Source organism: Echeneis naucrates, chromosome 10 (genome assembly GCF_900963305.1).
Source record: "Echeneis naucrates chromosome 10, fEcheNa1.1, whole genome shotgun sequence".
NCBI classification, from domain to species: Eukaryota; Metazoa; Chordata; class Actinopteri; order Carangiformes; family Echeneidae; genus Echeneis; species Echeneis naucrates.
In genome coordinates, this window is record NC_042520.1 from 17,730,376 (window position 1) to 17,755,807 (window position 25,432).

General features: G+C 42.8%; 1 protein-coding gene across 1 annotated transcript in view; it reads left to right on the forward strand.

Annotated features, from left to right (window-relative positions):
* Window positions 1-25,432, forward strand: part of tenm2a (teneurin transmembrane protein 2a) — a 152,152-nt gene that overhangs the window by 123,789 nt on the left and 2,931 nt on the right. The window contains exons 11-30 of the mRNA XM_029511933.1: window positions 709-909; window positions 2,736-2,921; window positions 8,141-8,287; window positions 8,561-8,771; window positions 10,220-10,339; window positions 11,595-11,856; window positions 12,141-12,408; window positions 13,663-13,806; window positions 15,095-15,344; window positions 15,759-15,779; window positions 15,924-16,153; window positions 17,423-17,577; window positions 17,884-17,985; window positions 18,298-18,471; window positions 18,779-19,416; window positions 19,863-20,038; window positions 23,513-23,748; window positions 23,863-24,159; window positions 24,379-24,936; window positions 25,087-25,356. Coding sequence (XP_029367793.1) covers window positions 709-909; window positions 2,736-2,921; window positions 8,141-8,287; window positions 8,561-8,771; window positions 10,220-10,339; window positions 11,595-11,856; window positions 12,141-12,408; window positions 13,663-13,806; window positions 15,095-15,344; window positions 15,759-15,779; window positions 15,924-16,153; window positions 17,423-17,577; window positions 17,884-17,985; window positions 18,298-18,471; window positions 18,779-19,416; window positions 19,863-20,038; window positions 23,513-23,748; window positions 23,863-24,159; window positions 24,379-24,936; window positions 25,087-25,356 — 4,646 coding nt within the window. The remainder of the gene's footprint in view (window positions 1-708; window positions 910-2,735; window positions 2,922-8,140; window positions 8,288-8,560; window positions 8,772-10,219; window positions 10,340-11,594; window positions 11,857-12,140; window positions 12,409-13,662; window positions 13,807-15,094; window positions 15,345-15,758; window positions 15,780-15,923; window positions 16,154-17,422; window positions 17,578-17,883; window positions 17,986-18,297; window positions 18,472-18,778; window positions 19,417-19,862; window positions 20,039-23,512; window positions 23,749-23,862; window positions 24,160-24,378; window positions 24,937-25,086; window positions 25,357-25,432) is intronic.

Below are 25,432 nucleotides of genomic sequence, written 5' to 3' on the forward strand. Positions count from 1 at the left end.
TCAATAACGGTGATCTGCCGTTTCTGCCAGGCAAACAGAAATAGAAGGCCAAGTCGTTGTGTGTGAATGCGTGCTTTTATGGATGTGTGTGTCCAAAAAAGGTGTGGTAGGCCGTCATGCCTGAGGAGGAGAAAGAGGCAGGAGAGTGGTGTCAGACAAAAAGGACAAGGAGAGAGAGAGAGGGAGATCGGAGCAACCAGGACAGAGCAATGAGACGAGGCCACAGGAGGGGTGGGTGGGCGCTTTGCCGGGTGGAGGTAATTTGTCAAATTGGTTTTCACTCACTGCTCGGACTCAGAGCTGCCTGTCAACCTGGCAGACTGACAGTGTCAGATCCTCCCCCGTGTATTAGCACGAACGCACAAATGCAAACACACTCGCGCGCGCAGACAATGGCTCACACTGACTAATGTATCAGCAAGATTCACTCCTCTTTCATAAAGGAACGCAGTCGCTGCTCTGCCCCAATTAAAGACTATTCTTCTATTCATTATTGTGTGCTTTAATTGCCTTAGTAATATGTCTGGTAATATTTTCTTTTATTTCATTATCATTTTGAATGAAAATATGTCCTCTGTCTCTTTACTTATTAAAACTCAAAAGATATTTAATTTCTTTCTAAAATCACCTGTCGTGATAGTCTTTGTTCATTTTGATTTTCTCTGTGCTGTTTTCTTTGTACGTTGGTCTACTTGTGGTGTAATGTAGTGGATTGTCTGGATCCGACATGTTCCAACAATGGCATCTGTGTGAATGGGGAGTGCCACTGCAAACCAGGCTGGGGAGGGCTCCACTGCGAGTTGCCGAGGGCCCAGTGCCCAGACCAGTGCCATGGCCACGGGGCGTTCATACCAGACACTGGCCTGTGCAGCTGTGACCCTAACTGGATGGGACCCGACTGCTCGATGGGTAAGGACAACTGCACAGCTGGTGGCTGGCCTGTGAGAGGTGACACACATGGACGGTAAAAATAGAGTTTGGGATGTCATTATATAATATGAAATAAAATAAAATAAAAAATAGAGGCAGTGCCCACTGTCCAAACTCTTCCAAAATATTTTGTGGTCTGCTTTGGTTTTCAGACTGGTCTTGGATGGTTTCTTCAAAACAGCAAACTTGCTCAGAAATAGGAAACAGCAACTGTTATATCATCTAAGCCAAACTGGAAGAAGCAGGAAGAAAATGTGGCAAGTTTTTTACTTCAAACTTGTCTCTCTCAGTAAACTGTCAGTAACAGTATGGTTATGACAGCTTTTTAAGATTGTCCATGTAATGCTCAAAACACAACATGGGCCTGGCAAGGCATTTTTATTTATGTGGCACATTTTATTACAATGGGGTTTATATAACAGCAACAACATGTGACATCTATAAAAGAATATCATGAATAAAATACAAGAAAATGTAGCCACAAAGACAAAGGAAGACAAAAAGAAAATAAATCTCCCAACTCAGCCCACAGACAACATACTACATACACAGACCCACACACAAACACAGCAGCTTATAAGCTTCAAAAAGGTCATTCAGCAGTTGTAGAGAGCCTCCCCACCACATCTGGCTAACCCTAACCCTGTATCAATGCTTTGTGACCGGAATGGTCTAGTTGGACTGCAGTCAGATGAGCATGTCAGAAATGCACTGGGGAGCCAAATTATTATGGGCTTTGTAGATTGCTTTGTAGAGACAATTCCATGCCAATTCCAAGTGCTTCTTTTGCTCAACAGCAACATGATGGACACTGACAATTGTGGTTAACCACAAAAAGAACAAAGTTCGTACAAAAGCAGAAAAGGATGATTCAGGTCTCTTTGAGTCACTTTCTCACCATGAGAGTCTTATAAATCCCAGCTGCGGCCCTGGATCATGGAGTAAAAAAAAAAGAAAATGAATGTTGCTTGGAAGAATAACTGTGTTCATGCTTAAAAGCCTTTTATATGAAAATACTCAATTTCCACTTTTATCTCTATGAGATAAAGCTGTTAAGCAACCACTAAAAAAGAGACAGCAACCTCCGCCATGCCAGCCTGAGACATTTCCCATCTCAAGTGACAAACACAGCTGTATCATTTAAAACGAGGAAAGCCGTGCTTAACTTTAATAAAAACCACATTGTTTCATGCAGCAGGAGGCCTCAGCAAGCGCGTATCAAAACATACATACTTTGTTCTGCTGCACACTAGGTGTCCTGAAACAAGTGGGAGTGGGATTGCCACATCTCACTACATGCACCATCGCTGGCATCTGAGAATCAAAAGCTCTGACTATAATGAAGGCTCAGGGAATAAACCTTGTTGTCACAAAACTACAATCACTGTGTCTAATTGAAGGCATCTTGTAGAGAATTGTATTTACTGTATTGTGCATTTGATTGTTTTTGATTGTCTTGCGGAATTGGGTGATTGCAGTGTTTTTGTTTTTGTTTTGTCTTTTAAAGCACTTGCCAGGGTAATATGACATTGTTAGTCAATGTCACATGAAGTAAAAGTGAAGGTTTTTAGACATCAATGTGGACATCAGCATTGATAGACTGGAATTTATATTTTTAAACATACAATCAAGGCCCTACTTTGAATAATAGTCATTTAGATGTTGACATTGATATATACATCCCAGACACCAAAAAAGATAAAAATAAAAAATGTATTTTATCAGTAGTCCCCCTGTAACAAATAGTAAAACCAGAAATGTCCAGAAATTTTGTTTTTGACCCAGATTTTTCTCACTTCCTTCAGAGGTGTGTTCTGTCGATTGTGGGACCCATGGAGTGTGTATGGGCGGAGCATGTCGCTGTGAGGAGGGCTGGACCGGGGCCGGCTGTGACCAGCGTGTGTGCAACCCGCTCTGCATCAAACACGGAACTTGCAAGGATGGAAAGTGCCAGTGTCACGAGGGCTGGAATGGAGAACACTGCACCATAGGTGAGTACAGTGTACGTGTGTGTGTGTGTGTGTGTGTGTGTGTGTGTGTGCGTGTGTGCGCGTGCAGTGGTGTGTATTTAATGTGTGTGTCAGCACATGAGTGTGCACAGAAACACCAGCACCAAGTCAAACTAAACTGGCAGCTCCTTCCCATTTTGTTAAAGGAATTTGGAAAAGAAACATGGAGGCAAAAGGCAGACTTTGGAGAATTGAAGAGAGGGTTTGACGTGGGAGATGTGCAAACAAAGAGGTGGGGAGCAAACTCCTTTGACTGGGGGTGGGACGTTTACAAAAGAATAGGATTTAACTGTTTTTAGGTTGCCTCACAAGTGCAGACCCCAGGAATTTCATTTTCAGTGGCCTTTGAAACGCCAACGTTATGTAATGAAAGGTAAAAACTCTGCACCTCACTGTGATTAAAAAAAAAAATATCTCACATACACATTGTTTGTCTGTGTTCATGCAGTTGTTCATGTCTGTGTATGTGTGTCTGTGTGTGTATGGTTCCTATGTCAATCAATCACTGTCTCATATTGACATCACTGTCACTTTGGATGGATGAGTGCCAGACTCCTTTGATTCACCCACGGTGCTTTGAGACACAGCCTCATTTCCCTGTCACCACAAAAACCATGATTACAATATGATATGCACACACACTCGAACACCAAAACACACGTAAAGCAACACATATGGTAAACATATATGTACGCACACACACAAACACATGCATATGCACGGGGGGAATATCAGTTTATGATCTCCCCGTTTCCCTCATCAGAAAGTAGGGCAGCTTTGACTGCAGCATCAGCCCAAGATGAAAGGGTTGTCAGGCCTCAGCTTGGCGCAAAGCACATTTCACTGGCACCAAACACACTCTCAGTGTTTAGCTTATTGCAGCCTGCCTTTTGTTCATTTCAGCTCTGCATGATGTTGCTTGTATTTATTTAAAAATAATATATATACACTCTCCCCATCTCTTACCTTTTGCACGTTTTCTCCCACTGCAGACCATGGGAGCATGGTTGACAAAGCAGGTATCGTATCTGACTCTGGTGTTTTGTTTCTTAGCCTGTGGTGGTAGAAGCTAGCTGCTGCATTTGTGGGTTTTGGCCTGGCTTGGCTCTGTAGACTCTGTGGTGCTATCTGTCTATAGACTAGGGTGCCGGCCTCAATGATAACTCCCTCCATGGAGTGCACTACTATTCATAGCAGTGCTCTGCAGCAGGGGTCAGCTGTCATTGAGCCTAGATGTGTTGTGGGGTACCATAGAGCCTAGTGTGGTGGTATCAGCAGTGTGGAGGGGCTGTGCTGTGAATGTGTGGATGTGCATGCGTGTGAGCGTGTTCTTTTCCGTATTTCTAATGTGGAAGCACAATCACATAAACCTGCTCAGGTATTCTAGTCATGTACTGAGTAAACACAGCTGTTTCACACAAGGAGAAAATGATGGAAGCCGTAAAGAACTTTTGAGGTAATTGGTGAATTTCATAGGCCACTGATGCGACGCCTTGATGTGGTGTCAAAAAATACAAAGCTGTTGAGTGTGTGTGTGTTTACATTTGGGTATTTGTGGCAACAGCCATGTTAGAGTGGCTAATAAATGTATTTTGTGAGAACACGTGCGTGTATGTGTGTTTGATTGTCTGTGTGTGACTCAGTGAGTTTACAGCATTCATTTTAATTTTTTTTTCCTCCTTTTTTTTTTTTTAATCAAATCCATCCCTGCCAACCAAAAAAAAAGCGACCAAACAGTTCAGTCAGTCACACAAAAATAAACAAAATCATGGATGACGGTAAGAGACTGATGCAAACAGAAAGCTGTTGGTCTAGGTCGCGTTGTCTCACATGTACAATGCAGAATGCTTAAGAAATATCCCCGCAGCTGAACCTCTGCTGGGTTACACACAGCAGCACAGGCCACTGGCGCGCCGTTGAAAGTGTCCTCTCACCCTCTACGCTTAATGGAATAGCTCTCATTGTTTTATGAAGAGCCGGCCCAGAGAAAAGGTAAATCACAGGGTTAAAGAGGGAGCAAAGAGGGAGAGAATAAAAAAAGGAACAGATGGAGCCAAAGGGAAGCAAAGAGACAGGTGAAAGAACATGCGGAGTAAAGCAATCAGTGTAATTTCAAAGGCAGCTACTGGGGAACAGGAGCAGATCAGTGGAGGCTGATCTGAGAAAGTGCAGAGTTATCAGGTCCATCTATTCGCATTGGCCTTGGATTTATAGCTCTGACCTTTACTTTCTGACCTTTAGTGTAGACAGCTGGAAACGGGGGAATGGAGAGAATGGTGGGACTTTCTCACACAGTGTCTTGACTTAGTTTCTTTTATATACTTTGCTCTCATTCTTTTTGTCTCTCGATCTCTGACCGTCTCTCACGTTCTCTATCTCTGCCTCAGTCTTACACAGTATCTTTCTCTATCCAGGCACATACCCTCAGCACCCGCTTTCACACACACAAACACACACACTGCACACTCCACAGTGTGTCTGCTGACCCATAACCCAAGGCAATTTCTTCTCCTTTTTAAGGGGATTTCATCAGAGTCCAACTACATTAGTGGGGAGGGTGGATTTAATAGTTTCTGAAATCCCACTTTATTCTAGTTAGTATGAGGGGGTATCGACTGGGTCCTGGCATTAAAGAGAGAGGAGCCTTGTGTCGGCTAGCCCAGGCAAGCCGATCAATGCCCTCTATGGATTGTCCTGTCCTGGTGCTTCATAAGTATTTGGCTGCTTTAAATGGCAACTCCATTTAACAGGCAATCATTGCTAACTGCCTTTGTTCCCTGAGCTCAATACTCAGGGACAATCTTTCCCAGTCTGACTGTTAATATAGCATCATGAGCAGTCCCCTGATGCAGAAGATGGTAATAATTAAAGATAAAAACCTTTGATTTGATTCTTGTTGTTGAGCTGTAAAACTTGGTTAAGCTTCTCTGCCCCCACCCGTCTTACTCTTCAACCAAAATTGCATGCTGTCTTTCTCAAAGTCCTTTGTTGACTTTTCCTCATTGCCTGGTGGTTGAGACTTATGATAAAATGCCAATCAGGGTGAAATGCTTGTTAATTTAGCTGCTGCCACAGTTTAGATTGCACCATTTCTATTCATGATGCATGGCTTTATTGATGCAGCGATTTGTTACAGGGCAAAATACTACAATGCAACTTGAGTGAAAATATGTTCATTAATCTACTGAGCGGAACTCAATGAAAAGCATTTCATATTCATAATCTCTTACGAGGTTATTTTGTCCTTCCCACTCGGTGCCAGCACGCTGCTACCGAGTGGGAAATGTCAGGTCGAATCTCCAGGGTGCATCGTGCTGGGTGTGTGTTTGTGACTTAGTGCCTCCACGTGCATGCACATATTGTTTTATCAGTCAACTCTGTCTTTGCCTCCATCTCCCGTGGGTAGGCATAAGAGTGTCACATCCCGCTCCCTCATTCATTGAAGAGAAAATCACAGTGACAATTTTGTTTGGGGCTCCTTGTGCCGCTGGAGAAAACATTGTCATTGTGTGTCATCATGCCTTTTTTCTTTTTTCCCTGATAGATTATGATGCAGCAAACACATAATCTTGTGTCAAAGCCAGAAAGGTGTGATTTAGAACGATATGGGAAAATGGTAAGACAGACTAGGAGTAACAGGCCTTTTTGTAAAAGACATTGATGGGCAACATTGAATGAGTATCGATGTAAATTGTCAAATAGAAAAGACAAAAATGTCACAGGAAGCTTTCAGAATGAAAAGTTTCGTATCATTTATTGGATGTTCATATTTGGACCCAATTCAGTGGTGTTATTCTGACATTGGAATATTCTTAAAATGAATAGCTTGACATTTTGGGAAATGCGCTTTTGTGTTGTGAGTTAAAAGAGAAAATCGATACCGCTTATATATATGTATGTCCGTTCAATAAGAAACGGGGTGAAAGAGCTGGCACAGCTTTGTCTGAGCCACCGTGGTCTTATGGGGGGTTATTTTTCTTGGCTACACACAATAAATTCCTTGAGCCTCTGCTGGTTGTCTTGATTGCGAAAGGACTTACTATTCCCAGCGGCAAAGAAGAAGTCGAACACATAACCCTTTGTAACACTATAGTTTGGTTTGGTACAGATTAAACAAAGAGGATGAAGCATGATTTTTAGAGGCACTGGGAAGTGGAAATGGTTTGGATAGAGGACAGCGATAACTATTTGTCCATTTTCAGTCTTTATGCTACTCAAAATGAAGTCACTAGTGACTTCATATTGAAGAAACAGGAGAGTGCGACTCATTTAACTCTCAACAAAAATCAAAATATTCATTCAGATATTCTCTACTCCTCCTGATAACCAAAAGTTACCAGATAATTTTACATTGACAGAATGCTGTTGCCCTCTGTAATTACAAATTTCCTTGTCCAGATTGCCTTAAAATGTCTGCTTTTCCTTGCCTTCAAGTCCCTCTTAAGTTGCCGGTGGCCTTTCCATCCTAGTTACAGAACTTATTTGACCCAGGACCATACATGATTCTGGTTTGACTTTTTGCAGAAGCTCAAGTGAAGGTTTATTAGTTCACAGACTGCCACTGCACACACACAAAAACATCCACACATATGCGCATATGCACACACACACACACACACACACACACACACACACACACACACACACACCACATCAGAGATAATTTCATTCTCTCATGAAAAAGCATTACTCTCAAGCCATCAGAATCCCATTACCTACACTGAATCGTGAGAGAGAGGGAGAGAGGGAGTGATGATCGGTTGGGGCACTATCAAGTAAGTGAATAAAGCAATCTATCCATGGCTGTCCACACATACACACACACATACACACACACACACACACACACACACACACACACACACACACACACACACACACACACGCGCGCACATCCATAAGCAGCCATCCCACAGGTGTCCAGACATACAGATGGGAAGGTGTTCGTGAAAATTGACCTCCCGAATAGATTGATTCTTGAACAATCAATACTTACAGTATACTACTATGTCTTTATTAAATTGACTGAGACTCATTTGGTGTATCAAAACAATATGAGCATGTGTATGTGATGTGTGTGTGTGAGAGAGAGAGGGAGAGAATGAGTGCCCTCATCAGTACATCAATGATGGTAAACCAAGCAAGAATCACCCTGCCTCCTCTTCTCCCTCCCCTGCTCTCTGCCTGTCCTGTCCTCGCAGACGGTTGTCCAAACCTGTGTAACGGAAATGGCCAGTGCACCATGGGACAGCAGAGCTGGCATTGTGAATGCCAGACAGGCTGGAGGGGCCCCGGCTGCAGTGTTGCCATGGAGACCTCCTGCGCCGACAACAAGGACAACGAAGGAGGTGAATTGGTGGGGGGGCAGGAGGACATTTGCTGGTGCAGCAGCACTCGCTTAAGAAAAACCACTAGCAAAAATGTTTTTTAATGGAATAAAAGTAATGAATAAAAAGACAAAGAATGAAGATGAAGGTCTCACAAGAAGAGCCCTCATTTTGTTTAGCAAATTAAACAATTAGCAAAATATTACATCAGGAATGAAAAGATCAGGGGCAGCTGCTTTGCATTCCTCGCTGCTCCAATACCTCGAGCTCATCATTGCTCTTTCCCTCTATCAGATGGACTAACAGACTGCATGGACCCAGACTGCTGCATCCAGAGTCCATGTCAGAACAGTCCACTATGCCGTGGCTCCCGGGACCCTCTGCAAGTCATTCAGCAGAGCCCCACGTCCCAGCACCATGTCCGCTCTTTTTACGACCGTGTCAAAATGCTCGTGGGCAGGGACAGCACCCATGTCATCCCAGGAGAAAATCCATTCAACTACAGGTATGGCAAGAAGCACAAGCAAACAAAGGCATATAACAACACTATAAATACCCATGCCACCAGTGGTATCCTAGACAACCAGGGACTTGCATGCCTATTTCATTTCAGACCATAATCTGAAAGAGCTTGACAGTGCTGCCATCAGACCTGACATGACAACTTTTCAAAATAAAGGGACTTTCATAGGTGCCAGATCAAAAATTAAATCAGTCAATCAAGTGTCAGAAGAAGGGTACACACTTACACTGCTAATGGCTCTCTACAATTTCAATCAAGCAATGTTTTGATAGTGATCTTTGCCAGATACTGTCAAATAACAATCACAAACAGGACAGGCATAATATACACAGAGTCATCACAGCGGTGAATGGGATCTACATGGCTGAGCGTCAACCTGCTCTCCAGCTGAACCAATCAGAGCAGAACTGAATAACCCTACCATAGTAATGATGCAGGGATGATAGCGTCACCATTAGAACACAAAGGAACGGCTCTTAGAGCATCTTGATCTTATCTTGGCAGAGAACAAGGAATAAAGGAAGTAGATTGAAGTTTAGCTAAATATTATTTACGTTATTTTGTTTTCTACAGCTGTCTTAGGTGTTCTCTCTTTGCCCCAAATCACATTTCATCTGATGACTTGAGGATGAGTCATCAAAAAGTCATTTCATGGCAGCAGCAAAGAGGTGGTTTTTATATATGACCAGAAACAAATTCTAATTTTTTTTGCATATGACATTTATCAAAGAATAATTAGTTGAGTTTGGCTTGTTTTTTCATTGTATTTGCCAGTAAAATTACATTTTGAAAAATAGATTGTAAAGGACTGTGAGAGTTAGTGATAAATATTTTGAAGGTTTGATACTTATAGAAATAAAAGGTGGTCCTTGGAAAATCTGAACTCAAGTTTGAACACCACAGAAACAGACTTTCGATTGGTCTACAGAGCCAGCCAAGACCTCAACAAATCCCAGAGCCAAACGCAGACCAAGCCAAGATCTCCCCAGCAGGTTCAGCCAAGCTGTGAAGCATTGCCCATCATGCTGAGTCTTGTCTGTATACATTTACACATGAGATGTTTCAAAGGAAATAACTAATCAAAGCAATGATGCTCTGAATTGTTTAGATGTTGTTCTATGCGTACCCGCTCTCTTGGATGCAGACACACTTTTGCCTGCACACACACAAGCGCACGCACATTCACACATGTATATCCATCGACATTGTCATGGTTTGTTTACATGATTGACGTGAGCTAATCTCAGTGATGTGAGCTGCTGATTGTTTCTAATTAATGAGTGGTAGAAGACCAGAGCAATAAATGAATGAGCAAATTGAATGATTGAAAGATGGAGAGATTAATCAAACCGAATGATTGATAGTTAGGGGGATTGGGTTGATAGATTGACTATCACTCTGTCACTCTTGTCTCCTCTGTCTTCTTACAGTTTGGCATCTCTAATCCGGGGTCAGGTGCTGACTACAGATGGGACCCCTCTGGTGGGGGTGAACGTGTCTTTTGTCAACTACCCCCACTACGGATACACGCTGACACGGCAGGATGGAATGTATGTACAACAGCTCCACAGTATGCTATGCTGAGACTACCTCACCACATAGGCTGTATAATTAGATTAGAGTAGATTAGCAGCCTTTAATGATCCTAAGAGGGTGTTGAAGATAGAAATAAATCAAAGAAAGCAGATTTATAAATATGAATAAGAACGGAATAAATGCATTTAGCAAAAGAAGATATTACAAAGAATGACTATTGTTCTACACTTTCCTCTAGGGACAGCTTGTAAAATGTAGAAGGAATCATGAAAACAGTAGACAATTATATCATTTTACAAAGTGCAGTTGAGATTTTATTCTAAATAAACATGTGACAATTAATTGATATCAAAGAAACTATTAAAACATTAAATACTCTATTAAGTACTACAACCCTTTGCTTCAATAGCCACATATCAGAGAAGTTTGGTTAACCCACCTGACATGTCTTTCTATTTCCTCTTCAGGACTTCAAGTACACTGGGAAATTTTGCCTGCTCTAATTTATTTGACTCTCCTCCTGAATTTAAGTCTGTTTGGCTTCCATAACATGCTACTCCAATATCTGATTCACTGGTTTTTCAGGCTGGCTCCTGCTCATTACATGTGTGGTTTCTATGTTTCCTGTCTCAGGTTCTTTAAGCATTCCTCTCCTCTTTTCGCTGGCTTCTTTTCAGCATTTTCTTTCAGTGGGGCAATGCTGTTACTGAAACATTTAAACTTCTGTTAACTTCTAATTGAGCTTATATTTCAGGAGCAGCCACTCACTAGTCTCATAGACTAGTGAACATGTTCTGATGTACCTGTCTGACCTTGTTTCATGTTCGTCCCTTGATTCATTTGTTAGATGCTCTCGGCCACGGCACTTACAAAGATCTGTCCATTTTGTTGTAAGATGTGAATGTGTCTTTATCCTAACCATTACATCACAGCACTGCACCACAAAATGTTCACAAGAGTTAAAGGAGCAGACCTACTGTAATTAACTCACTTCAATAGCAAGACCAGCACTCTAACTTCACAATGTTCATGTTTCAGACATTTGTCTGTTGTCTGGCGTGACTGTCTAGACGAGTGTGTGTTTTTAAATTTTGCTGTGCCATAATATTGAAATATTTATTGCAGGTGTTTTTGGTGTTGAATTATTTCTAAGGCAGTGGAGTAAATATTAAATTAGAAGAAGAGAAACTCTAACAGGGTATGAGTCCACCCAACACAGCACTCCCCACCTGTACCTCATTCCCATCCTCTTCTCACAAACCTCTCCAGGTTTGACCTGATAGCTAACGGTGGTGCATCACTGACTCTGCGGTTCGAGCGTGCCCCCTTCCTGAGCCAGGAGCGCACCGTGTGGCTGCCCTGGAGCCAGTTTTATGCTATGGACACTCTGGTGCTTAAGACAGAAGAGAACACGATCCCGGGCTGTGACCTGAGCGGCTTCGTCAGGCCTGACCCTCTTGTGATTGCATCCCCTCTCTCCTCCTTCTTCAGCTCCAAGCCAGGGGAGAAACCCATCATACCGGAGACACAGGTGCAGTACCACTGACCTCTGGCAGCCGGTTAATCTTCCTTCTGGTTCCCTCGCTCTCTACCCACTTTCCTGTATGCCTGTTTCTTGTACCTCTCTTTCTCCTTTCGCTTCCATAGCTTCTCCCCCATTTGTTCCCTCTCTCTGTCTGTTTCTTTATTGCTTCCATTGTTTTTTCTCCCTTTTTTGTCCTTCAGCCGTCAGTGGAAGCGTGACCCCCATTACTCACTCAGTCTCTAATCCGCCCTAATCCCTCTCTCCTGTCATCCCCTCTCTTTGTCTTCCAGGTGCTGCATGAGCAGATCGAGGTACCTGGCACCAGCCTAAAGCTGTGCTACCTAAGCTCCAGGACACAGGGTTACCGCTCCCTGCTCAAGGTGACCATGACTCCAGCTGTGGTGTCTATGGGCCTGCTGAAGGTTCACCTGATGGTAGCAGTGGAGGGCCACCTTTTCCAGAAATGGTTCCACGCCTCACCCAATTTGGCCTACACCTACATCTGGGATAAGACCGATGCATATGGCCAGAGAGTATATGGCCTGTCTGAAGCTGTTGGTGAGTAGGAGGGATGAACGGAAAAGAAGCAATGGGGGGGGGGGGGTTGGGGGTGGCATTGAAGCATTTTTTTCCAGCCATGCAGTCACCGAATAGATTAGAAACTTCATCAGTAAGGCAGCACTGGCTCTGACAGAGGGAGAGAGCACTAATTAGGAAGTTTGAATGAGAGATAATACACCAGAAATCCAGCCTCTATCCACTATGCAGTGTAGCCACAGTTAAATGCCTTTTTTCTTTTTTTCTTTTTTTCCGGACCTCTATTTTTCATTGAGGCCGCATGTGATTCACTCAGCCAGCCGTAACTGTGGTGAAGGGTTATTAGCCATCAGTGTGAACTAGCAGTTTGCCACTGGAGCAGCAAGCAGTAGTCCAGGGGAGCCTCAGTTCTATTATATTCTGCTGTCACAGTTGCTCACAGATGCTGTCAGGCCACAGATGCAGTGGACATCTGGGACTTCTGTGTGGACTAAACCTATGAGGGGCATATGGTTTGAGAAATTATATTCACTGAAAGTTTTCCGGAGTAACTGTAATTTAACATTTCCCAAAGAAAACAAAGGAGATACATGGGTTACAATTGGGTTATGTTTTGTTTGCCATGGCTACAGATCCATGCACACTACATTATTGTTTGCAGTGAAGCTGAAAAGGTGCTGGCAACAGCACTCACGCTGTGACTCAAGTGGGAGCTGATGTGTTAAAACACTTTTCCTCTCGGCAAGTAGGAACACAACCTCGTATACATAGGTTACACATACATGAACACATGATCAAAAATCGGAATGACATTCAGTATCCTTCTCATGTCAACTCATTTTCTCTGCTTGTACATTTATAAAAATACTCTGAGGCTCTGTCAGTACAAGTGAATGATTGGAAAATAATGTTTCCACCAGCAGAGTTTTCACCGTAGCAAAAGGCATGGCCTGTAGATTTAAAGGCCCATCAGGCAATCTGTCCAATTAACAAGGTTTTTAATTTATTTAGCAGCATGTGAGAGTGTTATTTAGGTGTGAGTGCAAGGTTTGTGCAGGTGCTAACTAGTTTCTCTGTGTATTGCGTTTCATAATTTAAATGAACTCAAGAGGTTATGTGTTCTCTGGTGACGTTTTTCATAGCCTCTCTTCCTGTGTTGATTCTTTCATGTTTTTGTGTCATTTTTTTCACCACTTCTTTCTGGGTCTGATTTTGTGTGTGTGTGTGTGTGTCTGTGTGTCTGTCTGTCTGTCTTTCTCTCCCTCCTATATATAGTGTCAGTGGGGTATGAGTATGAGTCCTGTGCCAGTCTCATCCTCTGGGAGAAGAGGACAGCCATTCTGCAAGGTTATGAGCTGGACCCCACCAATCTGGGCGGCTGGTCACTTAACAAGCACCATATACTCAACACACGCAGTGGTATGTACATAAGCACCCTGTGATCGGCATAAAGGTAGACTGAAATATTTTTTCTTCCATGTTATATTTAGCCAGTGTTCCCATAAGTAACAGGTTTTACTGTACTGTATATCTCACTAAACTTGCAAGTGTCTTGGGGGAATGGTGCAGAACACATAGCACTTCCTGTGGTTTACATTGGTTTGCCAAGCACCTCTTTCATACATGCCAGTGGGGATTTTCGCAGCAATCGTTGTGTTCTCTCACCTAGTTTGACTTCCTCATCCACTCAAACAAAAAGCTGATGGAACATGTACACATCGACCAATCAGGAAAAGCCAGTAGAACAAAGGCAGGGGGTCACAGAGTGGAGCTGGGTAGGAGGCCAGCAGCACATTTTTTTTCAAGATCTGATTCAGAATGTGTGTGGTGATGGAACAGTGTTTTGTCATCTTCTATACCATTACTTACACTCTGTGCTGCAATGCTAAAAAGCATGGTAAAATAAATGGACGGATGCACTGATGTTCACCTGCTGTGACAATCAATGTGCTAATGGAAAGGACAAAACTGGAGACCCTGTGGTATATAGAGGTATTTTTAGAAAAGGGGAATTCAGCCATACATTCCCTGCTTTATCACATGATGCTGGCGTGATTTTACTGAGGATGATGTCATGCTACACCTTTGTTCCTATGCCAAAAACAAGTCAATACATGCCATTAATAACAAAAATGATGTTAAGTGCTGGAAACATTCATCTACAGCCATGCTAGTAGCTAAATGCTAGCATCAATTGCGTTGACGTTCACAAGCTGAGCTGTGATAATGTTTACAGAGAATGATGGAAATGTCATTGGTCTATTCGAGAATCAGAGAATCGTGACAGAAAATCAAATTGGGTGCAGCCCAACCGAACAACATCAAAGGACAGGAGCAGACAAGGACTAAAACCAGAGTAAAAGTGACTAATGCAATGAATAAATAAAAGGGGGGAAATGGGAGGTTTGCTAGTTGTTTCCACTTTTAATGGCAGTGGGAATAAACAAGTTACTGGATGAATTAATTATTACGATTGGACAGGATAAAATGTTGACGTGATGACACCCTATACTACACTGCGTGTCAAAGGATTCATCCTGTGGGGACTATGAATGTCTGTGTATAATTTCATGGCAATCAATCTTGTGGTTGTTGAAATGTTTCAGCATAGTCCAAGCAATCATTAAATCAGAATGGCATAAGAATCCTCTGACTGAAATAATAGCCCCTAATGTGCACATTTCTCTCCATTCTCTCTCCTATCCAGGCATCCTTCACAAAGGCAGCGGTGAAAACATCTTTGTGACAGAGCAGCCCCCAGTAATCACAAGCATCATGGGAAATGGTCGGAGGCGCAGTATCTCCTGCCCCAGCTGTAACGGCCTGGCAGATGGCAACAAGCTGCTGGCACCAGTCGCCCTGGCGATGGGCATTGATGGCAGCCTCTATGTTGGGGACCTCAACTTTGTACGCAGGGTCTACCCATCGATGAACACAACTGGCATCCTGGAGTTAAGGTAAACCACCGAGTCTGTTAGATAGAGGTAAGGCCGGGAAAACAAGGCAAAAGAGCAAACACTTAGAAATTGGATTGTAGTGTTTCCATTGAAATATTAATAGATAGTAGAAGATAGGCAAGATGACTGGTGAGGAGGAGAAGGGGAAGACTAGATATTTTCAGTCGATAGAACATGTAGGATTGTACCTTGCCTTGAAATGGAAAGAAAAAGGTGAGGCACAGGGGATGGGGAGGTTCAAGCTGAATTATACACCATACTAAAATCTGTTTCTCCAGGGTGTTTTTACACATGTTTAAATGTTTCTGTTCACAACACAGCCAGCTTTGTGTTGCTCTCTGTAGGCTTCTCTCTACAGACTGTGTAAATTAACATTTGTTTTGTTCTGCTTTTATCTTGCTTTCTACCTTGAAGGAACAAAGACTTCAGACACAGGTAAGATCCTTATAATGATAAATTAAAAGTTTCTTGTACACATTTAGCAATAATAGCAAAATTACTTCATAAAATATCTTCCCTGAAAATATTAAAATGAGTTTTTCGCTGGCATAAAGATGATTTTTTTTTCCCCCACCTTAGTAATAACCCAACCCATAAGTACTTCCTGGCTGTGGATCCAGTATCAGGAGCATTGTTCATCTCAGACACCAACTCCAGAAGAATTTATCGTGTTCGCTCATTAACTGGAGGACGGCTGCTGTCAGACAATGCAGAGGTGGTGGCTGGGACAGGGGAGCAGTGCCTTCCCTTCGATGAGCGTTGCGGCGATGGCGGCAAAGCCACTGAAGCTACACTTATGAGCCCCAAAGGTGAGCCAGTGGAAAAAACTTAGCAAAGAGAAGTGAAATTTCTCTATCAAGCAGAAATTCTCTTTTCTCATTGTAAAACTTTACATTTAAAGATGGCCTTGGGTTGCAAGAAATAAAATGCAACAACAAAAAGCCAATAGGGACAGTAATCTATGAAATACACAAGTTCATCTTTTAGCATTTCTTATGATTAGATGGTTAATGTAAATGGCCCTGGTAATTTTCTTTAAAAGGCAGAGGTACTTCACATATGGTTCAAGATTCACACTTCAATACACAAGATATTTAAGCTGAATACCCTTTAAATTGAACTTGATTAGAGTATCATCTTTTCTTTTTCTTTCTGTTTTTTTTAATATTGGGCAGAATCTTATGACTCAACTAAAGCAGGACAGAGAGAGAAGGAGGTTATAAACCGGGTTAATGTTAAATTTATTAATGGAATTATTTTTGTGGATCATTGGATTGTAGAACATTGTGACACCAAACTGTCAAGGATGTCACACTGTCACATTTCCTGTCAGTGACACTGTGTGTGCACATGTGGGAGTGCAGTTTTTAATGTAGGTACAGTAACTGTGTGTGTGTGAGTCTGTTTGTGTGTGGTATTTGGGAGAGAAGATGGCAGCGATAGGTGAAGACAATGAGCAAATGATTCCTTCTTACCTGTCACCAGCAAAGTCAGCTTGCCCTCCCTCTCACTGCTCCCCCACAACCCCGTTTCCCCTAGCTCTCATTTACTCCGTGCCCTTTGCTGTATCTTCCATCTGTTGTTGTGTATCTCAGTGTGTTTAGAAGTTATTTTGGGGCACTGTTGCCTTGAACAAACACACCTGTCTGAATGCCTGCTGTCTGTTAGACCAACAAGGCTGACACGGCACCACTGGTAAACAATAGAAAAGGGAAAAATAAAGAAAAATCGATAGGTGGCAACAAGAAGGAAAAGTAGTGAGGGAGGATGAAAGAAGGATGTTAAGTGCAACAGATCACTTGTGGTTCTAATGAACCTTCAAACAGTCCACAACTGCCCTTTGGGAGGAGCGTGAGCTCCGCATCCTGATGACTCACCCAAAAACGAACACTTCAGTGCTTCTTCCATCACTTCGTTCCCTCTAATTCAATGAAACATTGAGCTATTCAGCTGTCAGGTCTGCTATCTGTTTTCAGATGGTGGAGAAGGGGACGTTTAATTGACTTAAAATGTCAATGGGTCATAGCAGTGTTTGAGTTACGAGTTGCCACTCATGGTGTTCATCTTCACCCTGACAGGTATTGCTGTGGATAAAAATGGGCTGATGTACTTTGTGGATGCCACCATGATCCGTAAAGTGGACCAGAATGGCATCATCTCCACTCTGCTGGGGGCCAACGATCTGACCGCCATACGGCCACTGAGCTGTGACACCAGCATGGATGTCAGCCAGGTATGACAGTTAGTGGGAAGCGCAGAAGCAACGTGAGGTGATGGCACAATTAATGATGATCTAACAGCCCCATGAGAGCTAGGCTGTGACAATTGTGTGGAAATGAGCCAGCCAGGAGGTCATGGAGAGACTGATTTAAAGGGGGATTAAAAAGTCCATCAATAAATGAATGAATCAAAAAAAGGATGTGGGCGGCACTCACTTAAAAAATTGAAGAAGAGACTTGTCTGAAACTTGCCGCTCTGTCAAAACGCCACGTCCTGAGGAGATATTGTCTGAAGAATAACCTCCATTTCTGCCGTCCAGGTGCGTCTCGAGTGGCCCACAGACTTAGCAGTGAACCCCATGGACAACTCTCTCTATGTTCTGGAAAACAATGTCATCCTACGCATCACTGAAAACCACCAGGTCTGTACCGCAAAGCTGGATCACCATCATAAAGCCCTGAGGGTGGACAATCACAATGGGGCTTTGACAGGATTTACTCCCAATTAGGCTTTCTCTGGCCAATTTAGAAGTTCAGATTCTAACACAGTTTCCAAAGTTTTACTTCAGTGTCAACATTACTGATTAATTACCACTAGGAATATTCTACATATGAAAATCTCACTTCATTATAGGATATTTCTGCTACACTTCTTAACCACTGACTTCTTACCTTCCTAAATATCATTGCAGCTTTTCTGTAACGCATGTCACATTTCTCGTTGTTTCCTACAGGTGAGCATCATAGCAGGTCGGCCAATGCATTGCCAAGTGCCAGGCATAGACTACAGCCTGAGCAAGCTGGCTATCCACGCTGCCCTGGAGAGCGCCACAGCCATTGCCCTATCCCACACTGGCATCCTCTACATTGCTGAGACAGATGAGAAAAAGATCAACCGTGTCAGACAGGTACTGGATGGAGAAGTAATGTACATAGGTTCTTTGTCTTATTTAAAAAATAAATTTTTTTTAGAGTTCAATTATTTTTGCCATTCCCCGAAATGGACTTCACAGCTTTTGGGGCTCAGTGGGTGTTTTTTGTTTTGTTTTTTTAGATCCCTTGACACTTTTAATGTTTTCTAATCCTCCTTTGTAATAACTCAAAATTAATTTTTCTTTTGGTAATGCATTTTCCCTCATCGACTTGTGACTTTTTTACGCACTGTCATAAATTACAGGCTCTCCTCCTCAATTTTTTGTATGTGCGTATTCATAGGTGAGTACTAATGGAGAAATCTCTCTCCTGGCTGGTGCTGCATCCGACTGCGACTGCAAAAATGACGTCAATTGCAACTGCTTCTATGGTGACGACGGCTACGCCCCCGACGCCGGCTTGAACTCCCCCACCTCACTGGCTGTATCTCCTGATGGGACGCTCTTCATTGCGGACCTTAACAACATTCGAATCAGAGCAGTACGATCCAATCGGCCCGGCCCTGCTGTATCAAGTGTGGGTTATGGAGGGTCTGCGCAGTATGAGGTTGCATCGCCAAGGGAACAGGAGCTGTATGTCTTCAGTGGTGAAGGGCTTCATATCCAGACAATTAGTTTAGTGACTGGGGAGCCACTTTACAATTTCTCCTATGGTCCTGATGGAGAACTGTCAATGCTTGTGGACAATTGCAACAACACAGTTAAAGTGAGGAGGGATAGTTTGGGCCAGGGGGGAGGAGCGGGCCTGCTAAGACTGGTGCTGCTGCCTGAGAATCAAGTGGTGACTCTGGGACTGGACCCCACAGGGGGGCTCCGCAGTGTGTCGGCCCTGGGCCAGGAGGTGGCTCTGATGGGCTACAGTGGCAACACAGGCCTCCTGGCCACCAAAGCTGATGAGACTGGATGGACCACATTTTACCAGTGAGTGCCTGAGAGAGAGCAAAAAGTCTTGTGTGTCTTGTCTTATATGTTTGTATACTTCGTTCATTTTTCTGTTTATCTTAAATACAAAATGAAGATTCTCTTGCATTCCTGATTACCAGTGCTCTTGGTGAAGTGTACTCCTGCCCCCCAGTGTTAGCTCTTATAATTACAGTCTATTCTTTTTTCTCCCCACTGTCTCCAAGCGCTTGCTCATGGAGGAATTTGTTGGGTCTCTTTAAATAATTCCAGAGTTTTGTCTAGACGTTCGCTATATGTAAATGGCAGTGATGCAACTCTCTTATGACTGCATTAATGAATTCAATTTGTTTTTTTCTATTAAGATGGCCTTTCTCTCCCTCTGTGGCAGTCAAAATGTGTGCAGCACAAATATGAACATGTCCTTCTCTTACCACTCATCCTCACTGCAATTTCCAATCCCTCAGGTATGACAGCGAGGGTCGCCTGACCAACGTGACGTACCCCACAGGCATGGTGACAAGTCTCCACCGTGAGATCGAGCGCTCCATCAACATTGACATTGAGAGCTCCAGCAGAGATGATGATGTAACTGTCATCACCAACCTGTCTTCTGTGGAAGCCTCGTACACTGTGGTGCAAGGTAGAGACTCAGCACGTACAGGACCCACAAAGCGAACATGAATTTTTAAATATTGGCAGAACCGTGGCTTTAGTTGTGGTGCAGAGGTGGACTTAAGCTTACAGATATAATGAAAGGCAAATGAAAATAAGATATGAAGCTCATTAATTATATTTTGATTAGATAAAGGTTTATGTAATCCCAAAAATAAATTAAAATTAGTCTTTTTATGCAGCATCCCAGCCTCGATGAGATACATCATTTTATCTTAGTATTCAAAAGCACAGCCGCCCTCTCTGATGCCAAATATGCCCCGGCCTGCCGACTCTAATTGAAAGTCTTGTAATTTTCACTCAGTTATGTGCAGGCTCCAGGAGATTATTTTCCATCCCTACCCACAACCAGCCCTCTCTCGCTCCCTCTCATGGAATAAAATTACCAATATATAGTTGTTAATCCCAGCTGGGATCATCCTGCTTTTGAATATCATAACAGCAAAATTCATTAACTCATGTAGACTGAATCCTCCTCATCCCTCAAGCTTTCTCCTCACACACAAACACAGACACACACACACTGACATACAAATACAGTGCTCAACCAGTTCCCATGATCCCTGAGCTTATTTGGCCTGCTTAGAGAGAGAGAAGAAGGAGGAGGAGGAGGAGGTGTATAACTGTCCGTGTAACTTTCCCTTGACCAGCGCAAGTGGTGGTGACAGATGCATGTGTGCAGACTGTGGGCTATATAAGTCTGAAGGCCGAAGAGAGATGAGTTGTAGATGTATGCAGTGATCCACCTGGGTTGCAGGAGGAGAAAGGGAGAGTTGTTCGCAGAGCTGTAAGTCATTTAAGGTTTCTACCACACTGTGTGGGTTTCAGTACAGCTCTCTGCTGACATACTCACTTAACCATCTCCTTGTCTTTCCGCTCTTCCTCGCTCTCTTCATTAACTCCTGCACAGTGCATTCTCCTTGGCCCTCAAGCTCTCATTTCTCTTTCCCTCTCCCTTGCTTCTGTTTTATTACGAGGTTTTTCAGACAGAGACAGAGCAGTGAAGATTTATCTAAAGGCTGTTGCTGCCAAGTGAATGGAAAAAGCTTTACTTGTCTGTTTGAGGTATTGTTAAAACGTGTCCAGAGCTTTATTACAAATTGGCTTTATGGATTACTGTCTCTGAAGGCGACACTTTAAAGGGAGTCACCACATGATCCCCTCACCTTTTGTACATGAAATAAAGAAAAAACTCCCCCAAAATCTGCATCTGCCAGATATCACTGAGCTGAAAACAACTTTATCTCACTTTCAATCACCTCAATGTGATCAAGATGCCTATTTTCAGACATCAGAGAAAAAAATGTAGCCTCAGCATTGGACATGGCCTTATCTGTTCCCATTCCTGTGCTTGAGATTGAGTCATTAAATTGTAGCGATACAGAGATTGTGGAGAGGTTTAGCGCGACAGTTTTTGTTCAAGAGATTTTGGAGTTTGCAGGAACAGGAATCAGGTCCATAAACATTTTATGGACATCATCTAGTCATGAGTCTTACTGTCATGAGCCTCAGGTTTTGTGAATGGAATTTCCTGTTTTCTGGTAAACTTGTGTGTATGGGTAAAAAGGGTGTACAGCACCATCACTAATGTGCACATTCAAGTTAATTTCCTTGTATCATTAGCTGTCTCCCTACAGCACTAAGGTTCTGTCAGATGCTGCTAGCCATGTTTACAGAAATAGCTGTTCTATCACGCTGACTTTGGCTGCGTCTGATGGGCTGGTCGGGTATGAAATGGGATACTGTGTGTTAAATGCCAGAGTTAAAATATTGGTCTGTCATCACTGACCTACACCAGTGCTGTCTTTAGCTGCAGGTTGTCTTGTCTCATTGAATTAGAAGCTCAATCCAAAAAGTCAAAACCTTATTTAATTTTTTTTCCCAGTGTAAGTGAAAAATTATGTTGATTTGGAGAAATCCATGCATGCATCATGCAATGTCAAGAAAAAAAGAGGTTTGGCTGAGCCTCAATTAGTACACAAAATAATCTGATATCACTGATTAAAAGAATCAATTTTAATCTTTTGAATAGAAAATAAAAACAAATCATGGGGCGGCACAAATTAATTTTACACAAAAGGCTGGTCCTATGTAGCCCTATCTTTACATGTTAAAAGGATATTTGAATGGAAATGATTATTTCTGTCAAAATCTGATCAAAACATTAATTTCCTTCAAAAAGAAACAGTCTCAGGGCTCGGCATCTTTCTGCAAAAGAGCCATTTGGGCGTGATTCCCACCAAATAAACCCCAGCTGGAGCCACCGCTATAATGATGATAGTTTCATTACAGTTATGACCTTTATATAAGAACTGTAGTTTGTTGCTTTCTTTTTTTGGATGTATCCATGGTAAGCTTACTTGGAGTGGAGAGCTCAAAATATGTCACAAGTCTGATGGCAACAGGTGATGCATCTTCTGATATTAAAAAAAAAAAAAAAACGTTTTATATCAGTGTTATAAGATCACCTAAATTTCCAGAATCAGAACTATTACACAGGAAAAAAATATCGAAAGAGAATAACATATATTTAAATAAAATAGCCTCTATTTATTCACATTATTTTCTCAAAGCCACAGGGAGCCACAGTGGTTATTAAAGAGCTGTGGGTTGCCAACTCCTCAATATATACACACATTTGTTTAAATTTAGTTTTAATCATATTTCAGTCATCTTAATGGCTTTAATTTTTATCTAGTTTAAGTTGACAAAATACCACCAACTATTTCAGTCTGATAAAATCTGGGGTGACTAAAATCTGAGTTTATCTCAGTTTAAGCACAATGCATTATTTAAAATGTTTCACTTTGATCTCCACTCATTGGGAACATCTATTAACCTGTCTATTAACCAAGTGAAATGGCATTAAGGTTAAACTGTGCATTAACAGGTGCATGATTTTTTGCTGGCCTTATTAGCTTGGACAGTTTGAAGGGTGACAGGAAATGGAGGAGAGAGAGCGTAGGGAATGACACCAGCTGGAACTGAACGAGTGTTGCCAACAAGTTCGTAGCCTCCTGTTGACGGGGCACATGCACTACCAATTATGCCACTGGCGCCCCAAACATATGTTTTCAACTGTCTTTAACAAATAATTAAACTTAAAATCAGACGTCTGCTAGTTTTGGCATCGATGTCCCCATAAACAAAGTTTTTTTAAATCCGTCCTCCGTCACCTCAACTCATGGCCCCCTGATACTTTTTACTGTCGTGGATGCCAACAGGCCAGCTAACAGAGTAAGGAAATTATTTTCCAAATGATTCAATTGTGTAGTCCAAATTTTTTTTGGTCCAAATTTTTTAATCTGTGGATTTCTTATTCACTATATATATAAAAAAAAACTCTTCTGTTTGATATTCCTTCTGATTCCTTGGCAGCGCATGAAGACAGAGACTGTAATATCCATGTCCTATGTTTGCTTTTATTTGTCTCCATTTACAGACCAGGTGAGGAACAGCTATCAGCTGTGTAACAATGGGACTCTGAGAGTGATGTATGCCAACGGAATGGGCATCAGCTTTCACACAGAGCCCCACATCCTGGCAGGTTCTGTCAGCCCTACAATTGGTCGAAGGAACATAACTCTGCCTACAGACAACGGCCTCAATTCCATTGAGTGGCGTCTGCGTAAGGAGCAGACCAAGGGCAAGGTCACAGTTTTTGGCAGGAAGCTGAGGGTGGGTACTTCATGAATGAGTCCGAGATTAACCTTGACTATATCTAAATATTGTGCACACCTTGAATATTTTCAGTGAAATGTCAGAACTCAGAAATGTTTTCCTTTTCTTTAGGCCCATGGGCGCAACCTCCTGTCCATTGACTTTGACCGCAACACCCGCACGGAGAAGATTTATGATGATCACCGCAAGTTCACACTGCGCATCATGTACGACGCTCAGGGCCGCCCAGCTATGTGGTTGCCCAGCAGCAGTCTGGCTGTGGTCAATGTATCATATTCAACCACTGGACAGCTTGTTGGGCTGCAGAGGGGGAGCATGAGTGAGAGGACCGAATTTGACCCACAGGGACGCATCCTGTCTCGTTCTTTTGTGGATGGGAAGGTGTGGAGCTATAGCTATCTTGACAAAGTAAGTGCATTCATCTAACATAACAGCTAGAAAAGCAAAGCAATAACAAGAAGGAATAGTATTATGAATTGCAGAACTGCATGAAATAATACATAATTTTCACGGCTAAAAAGATTCAAATTAGTTATCTGAAAGAAAATGAGTCCTGGTGCTATTCCACAGGAGGCAAGTCATCCATTGATAATGCTATTACACTAATCCATTCCTCTCTTTTTCCAGTCCATGGTGCTGCTCCTGCAGAGCCAAAGACAGTATGTCTTTGAGTTCGACGCCTCAGGTCGGGTCACAGCTGTCACCATGCCCAGTGTTGCTCGCCACACCATGTTCACACACGTGTCAGTCGGCTACATCCGCAACACCTACAACCCCCCAGAGAGCAATGCCTCCATAATCCATGATTTCAGTGAAGATGGCAGACCGCAGGCCACACATTACCTCGGCACCGGCCGGCGTGTTCTCTACAAGTATGGCAAGCTGACAAAGCTGTCAGAGATTGTGTATGACAGCACTGCTGTCACTTTTGGCTATGATGAAACAGCTGGCGTCCTTAAGATGGTCAATCTGCAGAGCGGGGGCTTCTCATGCACCATACGCTACCGTAAAATGGGCCCGCTTATTGACAAGCAGATCTACCGCTTCAGTGAGGAGGGAATGGTCAATGCAAGGTTCGACTACACCTACCATGACAACAGCTTCCGTATCGCCAGCATGAAGCCAGTCATCAGCGAGACGCCGCTGCCTGTTGACCTCTACAGATACGATGAGATCTCGGGAAAGGTGCAGAAATTTGTTTTGATCTATATCTGCTTTTTGAACAATTATATACACAGTGTTTTAACTTGCAAAGCAATGTCTTTCTATAACTGCAAACGCTTTGGCTTATCAGAGTGCTCACCTTTCCACTAAACCTTTCCCCTCCTTCAATAGGTGGAACACTTTGGAAAGTTTGGTGTCATTTACTATGACATTAATCAAATCATTACCACAGCCGTTATGACGCTGAGTAAGCACTTCGACACCCACGGACGCATCAAGGAGGTCCAGTATGAAATATTCCGATCACTCATGTACTGGATGACGGTGCAGTATGACAGCATGGGACGGGTGGTGAAGAGAGAGCTCAAAATAGGGCCCTATGCCAACACCACCCAGTACCGTTATGATTATGATGGAGATGGACAGCTCAGTGGCGTAAAGGTAAATTTATTATAAGTCTTTAGAATCTAGTCCACAAATCAAGCAGTCCAGCTCTTGCAGTCTTTAGGACATAGTT